The 20,270-nt window shown below is 39.6% G+C and overlaps 1 protein-coding gene across 6 annotated transcripts in view; it reads right to left on the reverse strand.

Moving 5' to 3' along the window:
• CHD9 (chromodomain helicase DNA binding protein 9) overlaps positions 1-19,554 on the reverse strand; it is a 94,396-nt gene extending 74,842 nt beyond the window's left edge. For 4 of the 6 annotated variants that reach the window (XM_040570900.1, XM_040570897.1, XM_040570899.1 and 1 more), the window contains exons 1-4: positions 19,318-19,451; positions 11,540-11,617; positions 10,782-10,867; positions 2,013-3,616 (exon numbers count right to left, since the gene is read on the reverse strand). In XM_040570900.1, the coding sequence (XP_040426834.1) occupies positions 2,013-3,449 (1,437 nt within the window). In that variant the 5' untranslated portion in view covers positions 3,450-3,616; positions 10,782-10,867; positions 11,540-11,617; positions 19,318-19,451. Of the gene's footprint in view, positions 1-2,012; positions 3,617-10,781; positions 10,868-11,539; positions 11,618-19,091; positions 19,181-19,317 lie in introns of those variants that run through there. The other 2 variants (XM_040570895.1, XM_040570896.1) reach the window with 2 other exon arrangements.
• Between the last annotated feature and the right edge of the window lie 716 nt (positions 19,555-20,270).

Genomic DNA, 20,270 nt, shown 5'->3' on the forward strand with positions numbered 1-20,270 from the left:
AGGAAATGAAAATCACATGCTCCATGCACATAAGCCCAAGTTGTAATGGAAAAGTCATCTACTGAACCAGGACCAGAGATGCAAAGTGTGAGACCCTCATCTCTCCGCCGATGCCATGAAGCGATGGCACGTCTTACAATGCCTCCTTCACAGGACACGTGTCTTGCAAGCTAACTAAAGCAAGACTCAGCCATTGAGTTCCTTTCCTTCCCAACAACTCTTCCAACAGGACACCAATCCATATTGTAAGGTACAGAGTGCATCAGTAAAGAGAACACAGAAGTAACACAACAGTTGTAGCTTTTTAAGGCCACATGCACGTATGTATTTGATGTTAGTTGCCTCTATTTTGAAATGCACAGATGGAAAACCAGAGAACATTGGTATTTCCTCTCTCCTTTCCCAACTAGAAGCTAAATTCCAAGTAGAATTTAAAACAACAGTTTAAAAAACTTCTCATTTTTACTGCTCAGATGCACACAGACTTGAACAGACATCCTCACGCTTTTGGAAGCCCCAGATTACCAGCAAGAGCGGCTGAATATGTAGATGTATCATACAGAAGCTGCATCTCCTTCTGCCAAACCATGAGTAGGAGTTTCAGTCATTCCTGTCAAATCAAATTTGGGCCTGAAGCTACCGAACAGTGTCAAAAGACAACAGCACTCAGGAACTAACTTACAGCTAATGCAGGCAGTGATGGCACTCAAAGCCTTAACAAAGGAAAGCCACTAAACCGGTCTCAAAAACGGCAGCACTGGCTTAAATGACTTAAAGATTTTAAACAGTTCTTTGTATATTTGGTTACCACATCTCTCTTTATCCACGATATAATCTCTTTTGAAATAGAATTTTGAGATGAAAATTCCTGCAATCTTGCACACAGTGAGGTTTCCAATAACTGTAATGAAAACAAATGATTTTGCTGGTTACAGAGTTGTGAATACAGAACTTTTACTGGCTTTTTTAACAGATTGTTGTTGTTGTTGTTAATTATTGAAAAGTTTAGCTACTCTCAGAATAGAACAAAATACCAGTCTATACTTCAATTTATTACTGCTCACACACCTTCAACAAAAGACAAGGTGATACAGATGAAGATAGGGGTCAGTGTTTGGAAAAAAAAAAAAAAGAAGAAAAAAGAAGAACTTAATATCTCAATCAATTAAAGCTACTTGAAAATTCACTAGGCTCACTAGAGAAAACATTTTAAAAAAGTCTATAAAACCTTGCATTTCTTATATTCATGTCACTGCAGGATTGTTTTTTCTAAACTCTTCGATGTTCATACAATTTTTATCTTTTCAGATAACATGAAAAGCACTGTCTGCAAAGTTAATTTATCTTGTATGCCATTAGAACAGTACAAGATAATTTTTATGCTTTCATGTCCTCCATACCAAGGGCTTTAACACATGTAATAGATGCGGATGTTATGCAAGAACAACTGCACATTTTTTTCTTTTACCCAAAAGTAATGAAATAAATAGGTATAGCCTTTTCTATTATTGCTAATCATATAAAAACAAACAAAAAAAACCCTGTATTTTCAGTTAATGACAATGAGCACAGAAAGTTACCAAAGGACCAAAGCCATGCAACTCCTGCAGGAAATCAGCCACACCAGTACATCTTATTAAAGCTCTTAAAAATATGCTGCTATGAGTACTTTAAAAGACAATAAGCCATGATATTTACACCTGAAGCATAAAACAACTGTTCTTCTCTGCTGTACTTAGGAAATACATGCAGTAGAAGGACTGGCTCCACTTCCTCTGAACAAATATCTCAGGTCATATAAATCTGGTTTTCTACAATGGTAAGAAAACAGAAAAAGCAGGCTTGCATCAAAAGTTTTTTCATAAACTAAGAGTTACACAGACTTCTTGAGGACCAATTACCAACAAAAGGTCAGAGTCTCCAGTCACCCTGCTTTGGCACAAGTACCAATGTCCAAGCAGCCAAATCAGGCCGGGCAGCTCAACCCCCTCATCCCCTAAACCCCTACATACCTGTCCTTGTAAGGTTATACGACTTCTCTCTTGCAGATGCTGACTGGAAACTGCAGAATGCCAGGGATGAATTTGACTTTGCGACTGTGCCCGACCAATATCAGATGCCTGTGTTACTTGATGGGGGCTTATATGGTGTTCTAGGTCATGCTCTAAAACATGGCTTGTGCTATCCTGAACAAACGCAGAGTCATCAAACTGTGGCAGAAGATCTTCCTGAAGGAGGTCATCTGGGTCGAGTCCTGTAAACGGTTCGTTTGGAGCCTCAACTTGATGAAGTAAGTTCTCATCCAAAGACGTAAAACCATTGCTCTCAATAGGGTCTGTGAAATGGCTTATCTGAGAAGCAGAACCAGCAGAAGCTGGAAAATTAATATTCACAGGAGAAAGTTTTGAACTACTAAAGTTGCCCTGAGGATGCGCAGAATGCAACATTTGAAAACTACTTGAATTCAAAGGTGTATTAGGATTCAACATGTGCTCAGTTGTTTCTTGCTTGGTCCCTGTTTGAGATGTAAAGGCATCACTTCCAGTGAAGTCAGAGATAGGGTGTGTCTGCTGGCTACTAGAAAGAGCTGTTGTAGACTGAAGAAGGCTGGTAGGAGAAATGTGGTTATTAGAGTACGAATAAGGAGATGAAAATTGTTGGCTATTATTGACAGAACACGGAGTAATAGTTGGGGACTGTCCATCAAAAGTTCCTTCTTGATTCCCACAAAAATGTATTGAAGCACTTGCAGTTTGAGAAAACTGTTGAACAGACAGAGGCTGCTGTGAAGTTGAAGGATTAGAAACTGGAGGTGGGTGGTTAACATTGACTCTGTGAGAAGTAGATACATTAACTTCCAGGAAGTCTTTTGGCTGACTCAGAGCATCTTGCCCCGTGTTGTTCCTGCTTTGTTGAGATCGTAGTGAGGCACACTGATGCTGCGGTTCATTAGCCTGAAATAAGGCAAAGTCATGGTGTGCTACAAAGCTTTTGTTTTGCTGCATAGACTGAGAATGTCCTTGGTGAAAGGGGGACCCATTTTGATTCGAAACAGTTGTGGCAGTTTGGTGACCCCACATAGGACTACCATCAGCCACATCTGGAAACATCCCATTAGACTGTGTTTGTGGATGAATTGGTGAACAATTGAATTGAGAGTGTGGCGATAAGACGTTGTCTGCTGAGCTATTGAAAGACGTACTTACTTGGTGAAGTTTCAGAGAATCATACTGATTCAGCGGCTCAAACTCACTCATCTTCTGTTGATTCTGAGCATCTTGCACATGGTTCAAGGAGTCTATGTGCAAAGGTTCAAATTCTGCACCTAAATTCAATTCATCAACAAGTGAAACAGGTCCAGGTTGAACAAAGGCATCATCTGACAAACCTTCTAAGGTCTCACTAAAAAGATTGGCATCATCAAAAAAATCCATCATAGGATCAGTCATCTTGGTAGGTCTGTACTGCTAACTTCTCTCAACTCCAAAAGGAGTCAGTTTTGGCTCTCTGCAGTAAACAGAAACAGATTACATCCAGTGGTCACCACCTTATCCAAGGCATACCAGCATCCATTAGTGCTTCTGATGAAATGTTCGTCTTAAAGTGTTAAAGCATCCTATGGGAGAGGAGAAAAAAGAGAAGCATAATAACACAATTGCTTTGTATTTCATTCCTCATACCTCCTTTTCCTTCCTGATATTTCTATGGATTTTTGAAATTTCATTCATAATTTTAATAATTTAGGTAAAGCACAAATCACTTAAGAGTTATTTTTTGCTTTTAGCAAATGTCCTCTACAGCTCTTATAGTTTAAGCCTTATGCATTTGATGCTTTAAGTATATGGGTTTCAAATTGTTTCCAGTTTGCTGTTATCTAAGCACAAATTCAGGTTCTTCTATGCCATTTTCATTAAAGCTACCAAATTGTAACAGACTTGTTTTCCAGTAGTCCAGAAGTAAAATTCATTTGCTTATGAACAAATTCAACAGAATGACAACTTCCCCCATACCAAACACCTTCAGACAGATAAGCCAACACTAGGATCCATAGAGATGATGTATTTTACAACACTTTTTGTTTTAATCAAGGTGGTAATGTTTCCCAATAGAAAGTGATCTAGTAAGGCAACTATTTATATTTGATGGAATTTGAATGTGTCATCTTGTAAGCATTTTAACTATAATTATTTTTCAGCACTTTTATTAAAGGATCCATCTTCAGGTACTTCCACGTCTGAATTATTTTACTATTGTAGCTAGGTAATTCAACTAGGCTACGCCAAGATGAATTAGATGAGCTCCTACATCCCCTAGTCAGTAAGAGATATAGAATAAAACAGATCTACTAAACACATGTATTTTTCAGAAAAGTACCAAGAAAGATGAGAAAAGATCTCTGTCTGCATTTCTCCACACCAAAACCTCCAAAGACCTGCATTGTTTTCAAGCTTTTGTAGCATTTCTAATAGAATCATCTCTCATCTTAGGATATTTCAACTCAGAAGATAAGTTGGGGGAAAAAGCTATTTTAGCTAAGAAAAGAAAATCAAGTAAGATTAAGTACAGGGAAAGAATATTGTAGCCACAGAACAATCAATCTAATTTAAGAGATGCCCATCTGTGGAAAGATGGGTGGAAATTATGGTAGTCATGTACAATGTCAAGTTCCAGGTTATCAAGGACTCAGCTGTTAAAAACTCAGGTTTGAAGCCTATATCAAGACTGAGCATAACCATCTCATCAGACTGCACGTAGCTCCTTGGTTATGCCCAGATAGACTGTTTCATTGTGACTCATAAGGAAGGCTATTAAGTTTGTACTAATAACTTGAAAAAAAAAAAAAATTACTTCTGTCTTTAGTGATATCGATGCAACCAGCTGTACAGTATTTTTATGTAGGGTAAGTGATGTACAGTTCAGCAACTCCACAGTAACTATTATACATGCTCCTGAGTTTAACTTTACAATAGTCTAGAAGTATCAAACAGGAGTAAAAACGACCATTGAAAAAAACATGCACCAGACAATCTCTTCATGTTTTATTACTGAGTAACTTAAAAAAAAAAAAAAAGGGGGAGGAAGAAAAAAAAGCATAATAGCAGATATCACTGCAGTCATGGCACTGTAACTCTGAGCTTGTGTCCTGGCAATTTTCTTCTTTGCTCAAAAGACAAGAAATGTTTCCCATCTCTGTTCTTCCGACTTCCTTTCAAAATAATCAAAAAAAGGAAGAAATAAAGAGACTACAAAACTCTTCTAATATAAACAGCCCTTTTAAGATGCAAAAGTTTTATAAAACAAGTCTTCATAGATGTGAAAAGGAAAAGTAACCTGAAGATGTCAGCTTCAAGGATCCACGCAAGACGGACTTCCAAATGAGAAATCTGAAGGCTAGACACATGAGAAACTTCTCCAGGCTAAATAGATACATGTAAATACATCATGACAAAAGCCTTTATATAGACAAGAGATGATCAAGTGGGAAAAAATAAAAATAATAAAAAACATTTTATTTTCAAAAGGATGCCACTGTAGATAGCCTGAACACAACTCTGTTGCAAAGACACCTTGTCTTTTGACCAGAGAAGCACTTTCACACTTCACTTTTTAATTCACTGTCCATAAAATGCATCAAGTTTCTTCAGCCCAAAGAAAAGCATACCTGGGAACTTCAATAATATCTAGCCTTGCACTCAGTCATCTTACAAACTTACTCAGTGACTGTGCTTTTTGTGTCTCTGCTGTACTTAAATACGAAAACATTGAATGCTCAGCTTGCAAATCGTGAAGGCACATGAAGGCAAACTGCAGCACACTTCTGATTAAAACTGGCAAATAAGCATGATTTTTCTGTCCCTACCTTTAAAAAAAATTCCTACCTTCTCACATCCAACGTAGTTAAACATTAAGATTCTCACATGGAAAATCTTTCACATGCTTTAAGTGCTTCTCTTCCCCTATTTTGCTCCCTCTTACACAGAAAATGATAGCAGCTACAATTAGGTTTAGCACACTTTTATCCAGCCTTTTCTTTTCCCCCAACAGATCTATTGTACCAAGTTGAATTTTGGACATTCTTTTACCTTTGGCTGGCAAAAGAGCATTTTAGGAAATAAGTGTTTCTAAGACTTTCATCTATTGTACTTGACAACCAGAAGTTTAACAATGCAAGTGCAGACAATATTTTTCCAAAATCCTTCTCACTCAAGATAAACTCCTCTTGCAGTCACATTCTAATCAGAATGGGGAAACTAGTTTTGAATCCCTATTCAATGAAGCAAACTACAATAACAAGAGGCAGAATGTAAAAAAAAAAAAAAAAAAAAAAAAAAAACAACCAAACAAATCCCACCCAAAATCCCAACACTGTTTTGTTAAAACTATGTATTTCCCATCAAGCAAACACTGTTACGGTTAATAACTATTTTACAGCAATCCAGTTTGATTTCTCTTCATAAATAAAATTCAACATCTGTGTGCCCCTTATATCCCAAATTTGTGATAATCACACTTGCTGTAGAGACTAAACTAACTGTAATACTTTGTGTGTCTGAATTCACCATTATTTTATACTGATTTAACATTAATCTCGACCCAACTTAAAGTTGGTAAGATCCTTCTACAACAGAGAAGTCTAAGAGCTTTTTGGAGAAATTCTAGAAAATAAAAAGAGCACCACACCAGAGGTACAACCTGCAAAGCAATTAGAAAACCATGGTCTCTTTACCTGAGTTTAAGAAGATACTGCCCCCTATGAGCTGGAATTGCTTCAACAGCATTTACCAAGTATAGGACATTTGGTAAACTTGTAATTTTCCATGGTGTTGCACATTTTACTTTTTTTTTTTTTTAAATATAGCGGAACCCAGAGACATCCAACATTTCTTACTAGCATTTAGTTTCTCTCTTTTTAACTCCTCAATTTTGTATCAAGATGATTTATGCAAGAAAACTGAACAACAGCTAAGAAAAAACATCAAATGTGTTCTTCAGACATGCCGAAACACATTTCAAGGTTTGTCATCCTTGTATATTCTAAAGCATCCCTCGTTTAAACATTAAATTTCTCAAACTGCTAACTCTACAATTTTACTTCACACAAAGCTCAGCACACAAGAAGTATCAAGTTATTCTGCAAACACACCTGCATTAAAACAAAAACATTTTCCAGCTTCTATTTTTATCAGTTCACTACTCATTAAACAGAACACCTATACTTTAATTTACTGGTTCCTAACATAAGCTTTATAGTAGAGATCTAAACCAAAGTTTTAAAACAGAAGAAATGGTATTAAAATAGATCTACAAGTCCAAGTGAATGAAAATATACTCACTTCTGCATAGCTCATGTTTTTCATTTAAAAGTACACAACTTGGTAACCTATATGTTTGTAAAAACATCTTTTCTATTACAAACAATATAAATCAATTAACTACTCCTGTTCCTCTTAATTTGCAAAATCAGCTAATTTATTTTTTCTGTAATTCTAACTTCTTTAAACTTTACATCTTTCTCAAGTTTTATTTATATTCAAAACCACTTAGAAATGAAGCTGGATACACTCGGCCCTATTTGATCCCTTTCATTAAAAAGTCTGTGTGCAACAAGACAGAATCGATACCAGAGCAGAGGTTAGGAAACGGAGATTTCAAGTTAAAAAGGTTAATATAACTTCTTGCAAAGGGAAAAAAAGCGAACTTTCTCCATTGTGGCTGTCCATCAGAGTTTAGTAACAACCTTTTACTCTAGTCAGAGAGAAAGGCCAAGAAGAAATAAAGACAGTCTGAAAGTCTCAAAGAGATGATCTCTTTTTATAGTAGATTAGCATATGGAAGATAAGAGTTGCAAAAAGACAAGCTATAGCTATAGAAACAAGCGATAGCAGAAATGAAGGCAATGGTAGAAGATACAATAAACAGACGAAAAGCACAGAAAAAGGTATTTTATCACATACATCAAAAAAAGAATGAACCTGTAAGAAAACAGAAAAAGAAATTTTCCTTGCAAGAAGAGAAGTAGTAGTCAATGAAGAGTAGCAGTAAAATGGAAAATAAAACCTGATTATTTCATTAACTGCATTGTTGATTACTTATGATGAAGTGACAACAGCAAACTAGCTGCTTTAGTTATGAGCATGCCAATCAGGTAAAAATTCAGCACATTACTAATGACATCTCCTCTTTTATCCTTTGAGGGACTGAGTATCGCAGCTTCACATGACAGACATATGACAGCATCACAGATAATAGGAAGCAGGTGACTTTGATGGACACTTTTTACGTGAGAAGTTGAAATAATGGCTAACCAGACACATAATAAAAGCTACCTCAGAAATAAGTTAGCAACAAGTTAGTAGAAGAGATCAGAACTGAAGTCATTGAAGCATAACATAACAGAAATCCAGATTACATGTAAAGGAAATAGAAGAGGTAAACACAGATGGCCATAACTAGGGAGGAGTTTTACATTATATGCATGGACAGTGTTGTTTGTTTTTTTTTTAAAGCAAGGCAACAAAGCATAACAGACTTGCTTCCAAACAAGATCTGTGAAAGACTGAAAAATAGTTTTGTTTGCTAAATTTTATGTAGTATACAACAGCATGACAGGCATAAAGAGGTATAACGTGGTAGAAAACAATACTGAAAAATCTGATCACTTCTGCATGATATTCAGAAGTGATAGAGATCTTCCCTCCCCCAATATTAAAAATAAATTACATTTACACTATCATTATTTATCCGATTTAGTTATAACCAAAGCTTTGGCTGAGTTCAAAAAGCTGCAGTAAATTAAATACAGAAATTATTCCCCAGTGATGCTCCAATATAAATGATAGTATATTATAGATTTAAAGATCAATGTGCATGTTAAATTTAAAATGCACAAAGGGACAGAACAATTTGCTCAAATTCAAGAAACACAGAAGATAGAAAAAGAATGTTTAGACATTTAGTAGAGATGAAATGTTTTATTCTCTAACAGAAAGAGAGAAACAAGTCATTGAATAAGAATGCCACGGTACCTATAGCAAATATGGATCAAAGAGGTGAGTTTTCTCTTCCTGGTATCACTAAAATTAGTAAAAAGTTTGCTTGGGTAGTCCATTTCATTGAAGAGAGAATAAACATCCAAATTTTATTTTATATAATCCATATTATATTGCTATGTTGCATATTATATCTATACATACACGTGTGTGTATATATGTAAATATGCATTTTTAATTTTAAAATTGCCTTTCATATGTATGTATTTCTAACTATTTTGGAGTAATAAGCTATACCTTCAATAAAATCATACCCTCAATATGACACTTTTGTTTAGAACTCTTCTACTAAAGAGTTCACAGACATTGTACTAAATACTCAAAAGATAACTCAAGTCCTTCATATTTTGATTTGAAGGTCAGAAAAAGATTTGAAACTGCTTTAAATTGTCAGTAGATTCCTGTCCATGGCTCCAACCCTGAGTAAGAGCATACAACCAGAGCACACTGACTGGGGTGTACTTGCCATATGGATACAGAGTGGTCTGGTTGCATATCTGCACTTATTTTGCTTACACCAAATACTTCATGTCACTCACTGTTCCCCCTTGCACCCCTCACAAATGCACAAACTGCCATATAACAACTCTCCTCCTTTCCCCTGAAGCAGGCAGCCTCTGGGAAATAAATATTGAAGGTTTACAGGAAAAAATAAATAAATGACAAATGACAATTACACACTTTTTAAGGTTTTATATAAAGTTCGAGTGAACCAACGTGACAAAGGATATTTCAGATGGAAATGAAACCTCTTTCAATGCAATTAATGCCAAATTTCTACCATTAGCAAAGAGATTGGCAGGCACTACGTACGGGACAGATCCTTCATTGAGAACAGCTTATCTTAAGCTCAGAGCAAAACCACACCAAAGAGAAAGTGTATCACAAAATTTTTATATATAAAATTGCATGACATCATGCAATGATATCAGCAGTGTTTGTGGCACTTCATGTACTTCTTCAAGGATCCATTAATTTATAACTCAAGTTTAATTTAGAACATTAATTTATAACTCAAGTTTATTTTATAGTCTCAAAATGATATTTCAACAAGCAGTGCTTAATATATGAAGGGAACACATTACACCAAATTCTGCAACCTATGAAGTTATCTTAGCTGTTTTATTTAGAGACCTACAAAAATTAAAATATTAGTAGCATTTAGAAAAACTCCCATTCTCTATTTGGATTTTTGCAAGTCTTCTTTTTTGAAGTAGGACTAATACCCCAAAGTTTCTTCAGATGAGATACAGCTTTTACTATTGAAAAGCTGTTTTTGTTTTTTAATTACATAAAATTCACATCTATTTTGTTTGTTGTTTTCCAGGACAGAGTTCTTGTCTTTCTAGAGCTCCAGAAATTCAAAAGATGCATGGTAAATGTCTAATTAAAGCCAGCAGAACTCTTGTATATATACAAAAAAGAATTAAAACTCACTGACCAATTTGTAATTATTTAGAATTATTATTTACCTATATACAAAAACTGTCTCACTATCTAAGCAAGAGTTAGTGTAATATGAAAGTCAGACCACTGATATTTAGGTATATGAACTCCTAAGTTGCATGAAGAGCTTGAGTCAAAATTAAGAGCTCATACATGCACCTAAGGAGCTCTATACTAAGTATCTGATGAACCTGTAAGATACCAGTTGCTAAAATCTTAGAAATTAACAATATACCATAAGATACTCCATAAAAGTGTTCAAGTCAAGATGAAAAATATCCTTACCCATGAATACAGAACACATCTCTTTAATGAAGAAAGAAGTTCAGAGATGCTCTTTATCTCCAGATGGGCACCTCATCATTAGAGACCTGAAAATGAAACATTAAACTAGCCACACAAAACCAATTTTAAGATTATACTTGAAATAATAGCATATTATTATGCAAATACAACAGTTGGAACTCAATTATTTAATAGATACCATAAAAACAAGAACACCAGAATTAACGTACAATCAGTAGTAGCCATGATGTTATAATTGTCTCTTAAATAAGGAAGTGAAGTGCCTATTTTTACTAACACTGGGAGAAAAAAACAAACACAAAACTGCAACATCCCAGTAAAATTTTTTTTGTGAGTACTATTACTACGTTTATCCTTTTATGTAATGTCAAATAGATCTCCCATTATGCAAAAAGTCCTCTTCACATCCAGATGTTAGAATCAAGTTCAAAATTATTCAACTGTCAAGTAATATGCAGCATTTCAAAATATATTTTAATTCCTAAACTTGTTTATCTAAAAATTGTCTTACAATATATAAATTAATTGAATAAAAGCATTAAAAATATTATTATTATATTGCAATCAAGTAATTGCTCCTAGCTGTAAAAGTGAAGCAGTAAAAACCAGAAGTCTAATTAACCTGTAACTACTATATAATACAAGCACTATCTTAAATTCTTTGCTATCAGAAAACATAGTTGTCCTCCCTGAAGCAGTGTGTTCAGAAAATTTCAAAACAAAAAGATACTACTTACTCTTCAGGCCAGTGTCCACTTGCTTGAACAGCTTCCAATATGGAGACAACTGTGGAGTACTTAGAAGTTTGAAATATCCTATGTTGAAAAGAAGAAAAAACGTATGTAAATAGAAGAACAGAACTACGACACATTATTCTAACAGTAAAATATAAGAAGTATTTCATACAGAGAAAGAATCGTTGATGATTGCACTGAGTGCTAAAGAAAGACACATGCAAAAGGAACTTAAAACTTTCTTAAGATGCAAAATAAGATCTGTCTCCCCGGATTCTCAACTAAGCTATGTTGTATGTGAGCTTTTAATTACACAACTATAAACATATCTGTTAAATGTATATGGTTAAAAAAAGTTCTGTGAAGTTTCCTTCTTTGGAGCATGGTCTTAATTCTTCTTTAAAATCTCAAATTGGGAAAATTTGCTGATACGTGAGGAAGCTTATATTAAATAGAACCAGAACTAAATTTATCTAGAACTAGATACAGACATATTAGGCTATCTTAGATTTTTTTTTTTTTTTTTAAAGTCTTCCACTGACCAACTAACATAGCTTCATCATAAAATACTCAAAAACCACGCACTTCCCTATGGGCACACGGATTTTCTTATGTTCTTGACGGAATCCGAGAGAACTACTGTTCCTCATACAAGATTTTGAACAATAGTCATCCTTCTCATTTTAGACCCCACAATGCAGACTTTTATACACATTACTGTAACAGGATATAAGCTATGCATTTCAATTAGTTTCAAATAATCATTTTAACCCTAATTTCTACTTCTTAGAGCACCATCCTAGATTTAATAAAAGAGTGTATTAAGTTGCATACAAAATCCTTGTGTGTTTTTGTCTTAGGTCTTTGGCAAATACCATTTAGAGAACTTAACAGCAGCAGATTGAGAAATTATTCTTTTCAACTCCTTCTTTCACCCTATCTGCCAAAGGTTACTGCCCTCAAATCACATTGCTTGGAACAAAACACGTACATGTGCCTCAGCTGCTTCGGTGCATAGTGTCTCAGCTCAGGTTTAACCTAGCCTTTTGGCATTAGACATTGCATTAAAATGGCTGAGGTGTACACATACTTTCCATTTTCTCATTTATATTTTGCAGGCATTAATTTCAACAGAGGAACAATAACAAAGGCAGTAAGGAGATGGTAACATGGTACAATTGTTCGGGAGCTTGGAAGATAGCTAAAGTTTCAAGAAGCTTCTTGTAAAGAGTGTAATGCTTATCCTTGAGCCAGTTTATTTTACTGAATATAAATGTTAGAAAGTTCAAGGGTTCTGCCACAAGACTACTGAAGGAAGCTATTCTAATAACTTGCTCTGCTCTTTAAACATTACCATCATTTTGCTTCTCCAAAGGGAAGAGTCAAATTTCAGAACTTCAGAGGTGCTGCTTATTTTGCTAATACAGCTCACAGAATTTCCCAGTCTTCGTTTCTTCAGGTGCAAATACCACTCTGCAGAATAACTTCTTCTGTTTAAGAGACCTGCCCACAAATCTCAGCATAGCTGCACTGAATAGGAACGGGCTCTTTTTATCCTCTTTAGTTCTCAGAAGAGTTAGAACAACATATTCAGTGTAACATCCTTGTAACTTACACTTCTGGTCACTACAAAGGCAGTTGCACAGGCTTCCCTCTGAGTTTAAAAAGAAAAACCTCTTGGTGCTCTCTAGATTTCTTGTGTGCGCATTATAGGGTTTCTAATTATTTGCCAGCTGCTTTTATCATGAACTCCAGCATTACACCTGAGACACATTTCTGAATTCCAGTATCTTCCTGAGGAACTTCACTGCAGTTTTTAAGAGGTAGAGAAATGAACGCGCTGAAAACCAGAAAAAAGCTCTCTCCTTTTCACACGGCCTAAAACCAGATTTCGTAAGGAACCTTCACAGACAAAAAGACTTCACAGCACAGCCCTCTTTCAGCTCACAATCTGTTCGCATATTAACTCCCAACAATTCCCATGTTCTCATCTGATAAGCATCTTTATGAACTGCTGCAATTTTATGACCTGGATGTACCAACTAGAACAATTCAAAGGCTCGCATCTGTTCTACAAATGAGCTGTAAGTACAGACCAACAGTAGCAAAGCCTTGACACTAACAGAGAGAAATTCCTAAAAATTCGCAAAAAAACACACCAAACAACACAAATTCAAGTCTCAACACCACCAGATGAGGACATGACAGGACCACGGACATCAGTGCCATGACAGCGCTCTACTCAACAGAATAGGTTGAGACGTTCAGGTTCATGCTACACGACCTGGCATCAAGTGTTTCACCAATTACACTCATCTATATCTTTCAGAAACGAAGCTGCATGTAATTTTTCTCCTTTAAAACTATTTCCAAGCAAATTTGGTATCAAAGTTTCTCAAAAAAGTCCCTCCCAAACACATGCTAAGCAAAACCCTCTGAGTTTGTTACTAGTTTAATATACTATTCTTCAGAAAACGATGAAAAACTGTATTATCTCAAGCAAAGTAACATTTATCATCTTGTTTCATTGTTTCATGAATATGTTCTTGAATTCACTTACAATAGATGGCCAGAGAATCCAGGCTCCTGCTGTAACACCAATACTTTGCCACAAGCATCTGACAACACAGACTTCTAAAACACTTCCCCTGCTGAAATGGGACAATACACATCTGTCTCTCAAGGGTAACCAAGCATTAATTCTTAAAAACTTCCCTGAAATTCTGGCTCTGAACCTAGATTTTAGCCTACCTTCTGCAAAACAGCAAAAAAGATACTTCCAAAACCTGGATGCTGAAACCAGCAGCACAGTGCCCCATGGAATCAGGCCCGATCTCTTCCCTAACACACAGAAACGTTGGTGGAAGCCAACAACTGCAGTGGCTTCACTATAAGATAAGGGAAAACAAAAATGTCAAATTTACTTCTCAGATTCCCTCTAAAAAATGGAGTATCAGAGACAAATTTCATACCACTACACAGACCTAAACGCTATGAAACTTAACATTTTCTTTGTTGAGTTGTTAAGGACCAAATGTCATAAAAGAATTTGCTCTATAAAAGCCAGTTGCAGAATAAATTGTGGAAAACTCCCTCAATTTTAGTGACCAGAACACGACTGAGCTTTCTAATACTGCTCATGCAACACAAGGAAAAATGCCCAACAAGACATTGCAGAAGGAAACCATTTGGTAACCAGAGTTATTAAATTTTCTTAATACGACTCAGATAAAGAACAAAGTCAAAAAATATTATTTGTCTTCAGAAAAAAATGATAGGAAATTTTTCCATCTGGCTGCAAACTTTAACTGCTGATTTAAGATGAAAACAAAAATATTTACCTTAAGAAAACAGTTATTTTATTTAAAAAAAAAGAAAGTAACATCCATTTACTAGTGGTCTAAAGACATGAATGCTTGACTTCTCCTTGGTAAATCCTAAGAGTAAAGTTGAAGTTAAAGTTGAAGATCATTGGCTCATTGACAGATGTCACATCCTATCAACACTTCTGCTGAATTCTGAGTTAAAAGAACTGCCTTTTCTTGTAGCTTGTTTCTAGCAGCTTAGTAACAAAGCAAAGGCAGCACTAAAGGAGAACTCAACCCAAGAGTAGCCTTTCACTTCAGCACTAAAGCTGGTTCTCTAAAGGTATCTGTGTATCCATCTGAATACTACTACACATGCATTTTGAAAGTGTTACTGAGATGCTAAAAGTTTCTGAAGTTGAGCTATAGCTTTACTAACCACACCATTTAAAAAGTGTTTGATTTAAAGCTGATCTTTCACAAGTTTTGAACTCTGCAGTTCCTCGAAAACTTGGTCATCGCAAACCACATCATACTTCGTCATGCAATACTCAAAAGAAAACAAAAAACTGCTTAAAAAGACCTCTCCTCACACCCTTGTAAGTAGGAAAGTCTTCTGTTCAGCCTTTTTGACATCTGGCCAGCTCTTTCTCGCGTTTATGGATTGATTAGATGGAAAAAAAAAAAGAATCAGAGAATCCTGCTATTCCTTCATCCAAAGAAGGAGCTGCAAACCATTTCTGGTGGTTGTTGTATGGCCAAAATAATTAAACCTTAGCACGATAGTTTATATTGCTGAATGGGAAAGAGGATATTTAGGATATTATTACTTCCAATAACATCCTAAAATATTTCCAGTAATGCTAACTATCAATTCTTGAATGTTTGGCTTAAGAGACTACTGGTTTCTCCATCCCCCATTTACACGTACGCATTAACATTGCATTCCTGACACCAGCTACAGGAAGAGCACTAGAAAACGGAATTAGAGCACATAAGATAAGCCTGGGAGCGGGAGATTTCTAGGTGCTCATTAAGCACACTGTTTGATAGAGGCTATAGAAAAGGACAAATAAAGGCAGCTGAGCAGAATACAACGTATCCGCCAAACTAGTTTGGTTAGAAAAGAAACCGAGTGTGAAAGTTACCAGATATCAGTTAAACCCAGAAAAATACTTTAACTGATCAATTTAAGAACCTAGGGCCCAAAGTTGACTGACACCTTAGTTAACAACAGCAGTAGAAAGAAGTATAATACTGCAATCCCAAAATGTGTAGGCTCATGCCACTTGACTCCATCAGATCCAACTTCTCCTCATCCTAAACTGCATGAACAGTATCCAAGAAAGAAAGCAGTGTCTGAACACCAGGCCATTATCTACAAGACTGATATCAAGGAAAAAAAAAGAAAAGGAAACTGCATTGTAAGGAATTCAGACCCATAAAATGCATGTATAATTGTCCAGCTTACCTTCACTTCTGAAGTGCCTGAAGGATTAATACACTTAAATCTTAGTATTATAAGTTTGTGAGATACACAAAAAAATCTTACAACTAGCCCTTTAAGACAAGAACAAAAGTGCATCTATTTACTTTATGGGTTGCACAAACAAGGTAATTTTAAAGCATCATGTGGATGTTTTTGTTTTAATCCACCTGCATCGCTAACTTTTCTCTCTCTTTATACAGGGAAACAAATGAACAATGTCTGTTTTAGGGCTTCTGTAGTCTCCTAGTACTAGCTCATGTCATACATCACTTAGATAACATCACTAAAAATAGTTTTTAAAAACCACACTGCCTTCATCAACATTTCTCCATGACTGAACCCTTGGAGGAACCTTCAGGAGCATTTAGCACCAGCAGCTCTGAGTAGGTGCTGAGATCCCTCAAAATCCTTGAAAAATTATGGGGCTTAAAATCCCAGTTCTTCCTCCAGTAAAAAGAACAGCTTTAACCTGAGGGCGAGGAGTTAACACACCATCATGAAGAGCAGCATAAATTCTTACAAATGAGACTACCTGGTTAAACACAAACCAGTAAGCACAAAGTAAACCAGCAGAGGCATTGTAACTACCTATGTGCCTGTCCTTATCATACTATAAATGCACAGTAAATTGAGGCAGTTTGCCCCCCTCTTTCTCATTAAAAAGAGAAAGCTACCTCACATTTACTGTAAGGTTAGAGGGTTCACAATGGGTTGTACTCAGGCAGCTACCGATACCTCAGGCTTGTAGTCCACTCTATTTCCTACCAATTTCTGTGCGCCCTCGCCTGGCACACAGTTCCCTGCATTGGTTAACTTTTGAGGCCATGTATATTAATTTTTGCTCTTTGGATGACAAAAGCTGCATATTTAAGTCCATGGTGCTTTGGAAGTACCATCTGCCAGATGCAGGAACAATGAAAAAGTCATTATTAAGCCTGAAAGAAAAAAGTATAAATGGGAGGTGGTAGAAACTCTGTTAGTAGATAAAACCAAAAGATATTAACTGCTGTCACTCATTCTTTAATAGTTAACAAAGTATATGAAAGGAATAGTTATTAATTTTAAAATATTTATCCTATGGAAGAAACTAGCAAAAAATTGATCTATGTACCAAGACATCAAAACTCGGAGCCAGGTAAAAACCCAGGTATTTCTCAAAGATGACTGAATGTTAACATTCTGCCTTGAATGCTAACCGTATAATCATTTGTATGCAAATATAAGTGAAAGAATGATTTTACCTCACATCTACCAAATAGGAGCTTGATGGTGTCAAATGACACAGCTTTAAAGAGATGCAGAAAGGTCTCATACTTGATGGGCCTAATCTTCCTGAGAGGCGACTTACTTTTCATGGCTACTTCTCGCAGTCTCAAAAAAGACACACAAGGAGAACTAAAAACCTTCCCTATGGATGCAGATTGCTATTTTGTCCCCCCTGAGTATGCATAATGCTGCTAAAGGGTTCAGATTTCTTCTGCATAAGGCAGGAAGACCAAGCTCTATTTCCTCACACTGCTGAAGTTGAACAACTTTCACGAACTGAAGGAAATTTGTAGTTGCTAAAGATTTATGGCACTTATACGAAGACAGTGAGGAGTGCAAAATATTTCTTGAGAACTGAAAGTGCATGCATCAACCTTCATGTCAAAGCTATACAGCCAAGTGAGAGAAGCCTGCTATCCTCACCTGCTTCGTATCCCTGCCCACAAAAATGTGTGCGAAGAGGGAACGATGAGGTTTTCACATTTCACCGCTTTATGCTTCAGTAAGAAATAGCGTGATGTCTCCCCTTTAGTGGGAAATGATGCATGCCACCAATTCACCCAATGCGATACGCAGTACTGAGCTAGCCTCAAAATCCTCACCTTGTCATCCCACAAGGAAGTCAGCTTGCTACCTGGGAAACACCAGCCAATAGATCCCAACCTTGTGCTCTCACAGGCTCTTTTCTCAGCTCCCACCCATGCAGCAGGAACCTGTGGCCACGAGCCTCGGGTTGCCCTCACAGCAGCGATCCCCAGCCCAGCAGAGCCCATCGCCGTCCTCCCCAGGTACCCAGCCTTCCCTTCCACATCCCCTTCCCCACTCCCACACCACCTGCTGCCGTGGATCCAGGCCAGGGGGCTGCCATAGTCGCCTCCTTTTTTCCTTCGGCTTCCCCTGCCTGGAAAATTATTTCATTTCCTCTCTCTGCCCACCTGGGCGGGGAGAGAGCGGGGCCAGCCCCGCTGCCCACCCGGGAGGGTACCACATCCCACATCCCCTCCCTGCCCGCAGCCCCACGACAAGGTGGGGCACGACCCTCCCCTCACCTTCCTCCCCCTCACTGGGGGGACGAGGCCCCGTCCTCGCCCTCCCCGAGGAGGGCAGCGCCCCCTTCCCCTTCCCCTCACCTGGCAGCGCCCAGGGCCCGGGGCAAGGCCCCATTCCCCCCTCCAAACTTTGCGGGGACCGCACCCCTGGGTCCCCCCCGGCAGCGGCCGCTCGGCCGGGCCCGGCCTCCCCCTTCCTCCCGGCGGTGGCTGCGAGCCGAGCGGCCCCGGGCCGGGCCGGGCCGTGCCGGGCGAGGGGCGGAAGCAGGTCGCGGCGGCGGGCAGAGCCCGGGCGGGGAGCAGGCCGCGCCGAGCCTCCCGGCGGTGGCAGGAGGAGGAAGGAGGAGCCGCCACCGGGGCCGGGGCCGGGGCCAGCCGGTGCGCCGTGCGCCCGGAGCGCGGCCTGCTCGGCGGTGCGCAGCCCGGCCCCTCTCGCACGTACTCACCGCCGGGTTCGCCATTACGCCGCGGCGGCGGCGCCCGGAGCCTCCCCCGCTGCCCGGCAGGAGGCACGCACGGGCGGCTGCGGGGGAGCGGGGCGGCACAGGAGGGGATGCCCCGCGCCTGACAGCTCCCCACCGGGCCGGCCTCGGGCACGCGCAGCCCGACGGCGGCGGCAGCGGCTTCCCGTGGGCCCCACGCCCCCCTCCCCGGGCTCCCGCGGGCACTTACCGGGGGCGGGCCGGCTGCCGGGGCCGTGCCGGGCCGTGCCGAAGTTTCAGCCGCTCGCCGCCGCGACCCCACCGGCCCCAGCGAGCCCGCGGGGCCGGGCCGGGGGGCTCATTTGCATATTTCACAGCCCCGCGCTGATTGGCCGCGACGCGCGGGGGCCGCCGCGCGCTGACACGGCGGGAGGGGAGGGGGGGGAGCGGGAGCGGCGGCGGCGCGGGGCTGAGGGGACCCGCGGGTGGGAGGAAAAGGGGGCGGGGCCAGCGCGTGGGGCGGGGCTCGGGGGGGCGGGTTTCCTGCCCCCGGCCCTCGCTGAGGGGAGGTGGCGGGGGGGGGGGGAAGGAGGGGATAAAATGGAGCGCGGGCGGCGGGGCTGGGCCAGCCAACATGGCCCCCTCGGCGCGCAGCGGCCAATCCCCGCCGCCTTTACTCGGGAGGCGCCGGCTGAGGGCAGGCCCCGGCGACTCCGAGGAGGGGAACCGGGGATGGGGAGTCCCGGGGCGCTCCCGGCTGAGCCCTGAGGGGGCGGTGCAGGGCAGCGCCCTCGGGAGGGGGTCGGGGCCGTGAGTGGCGGTTTCCGCCCACCCTATGAGGGCAGCCGAGGGAGGGATCGTGTGAGGGGAGTGTGGGTCGTTGGCCCTGCTCGTGGTCGTGGCATGGCAGCCCCAGCAGAGCTACAGCCCTCCAGAGATAAATAAATAAAGGCAGGGCTGCCATGGCCTCGGACACATCGCAAAAAGCCATTTTTCCACAGTGGGTTCCTCGAGCATGCCACCACAGCACGTGGGGCTCCCCAACCTAACTGTTAACCTTCCCCTCTGCTTTTACATTACATTTGTGTCAATCATACAAAACAAAGTACTTTACATGTCAAATAGTGATTTGAAGATAAAAATCGAGAAGTAGCAGTTCACAAGACGCTTAGCATTCATATTACAGAGGTGACTATTAACAAG

Source organism: Cygnus olor, chromosome 12 (assembly GCF_009769625.2).
Source record: "Cygnus olor isolate bCygOlo1 chromosome 12, bCygOlo1.pri.v2, whole genome shotgun sequence".
In the NCBI taxonomy this organism is placed as follows: domain Eukaryota; kingdom Metazoa; phylum Chordata; class Aves; order Anseriformes; family Anatidae; genus Cygnus; species Cygnus olor.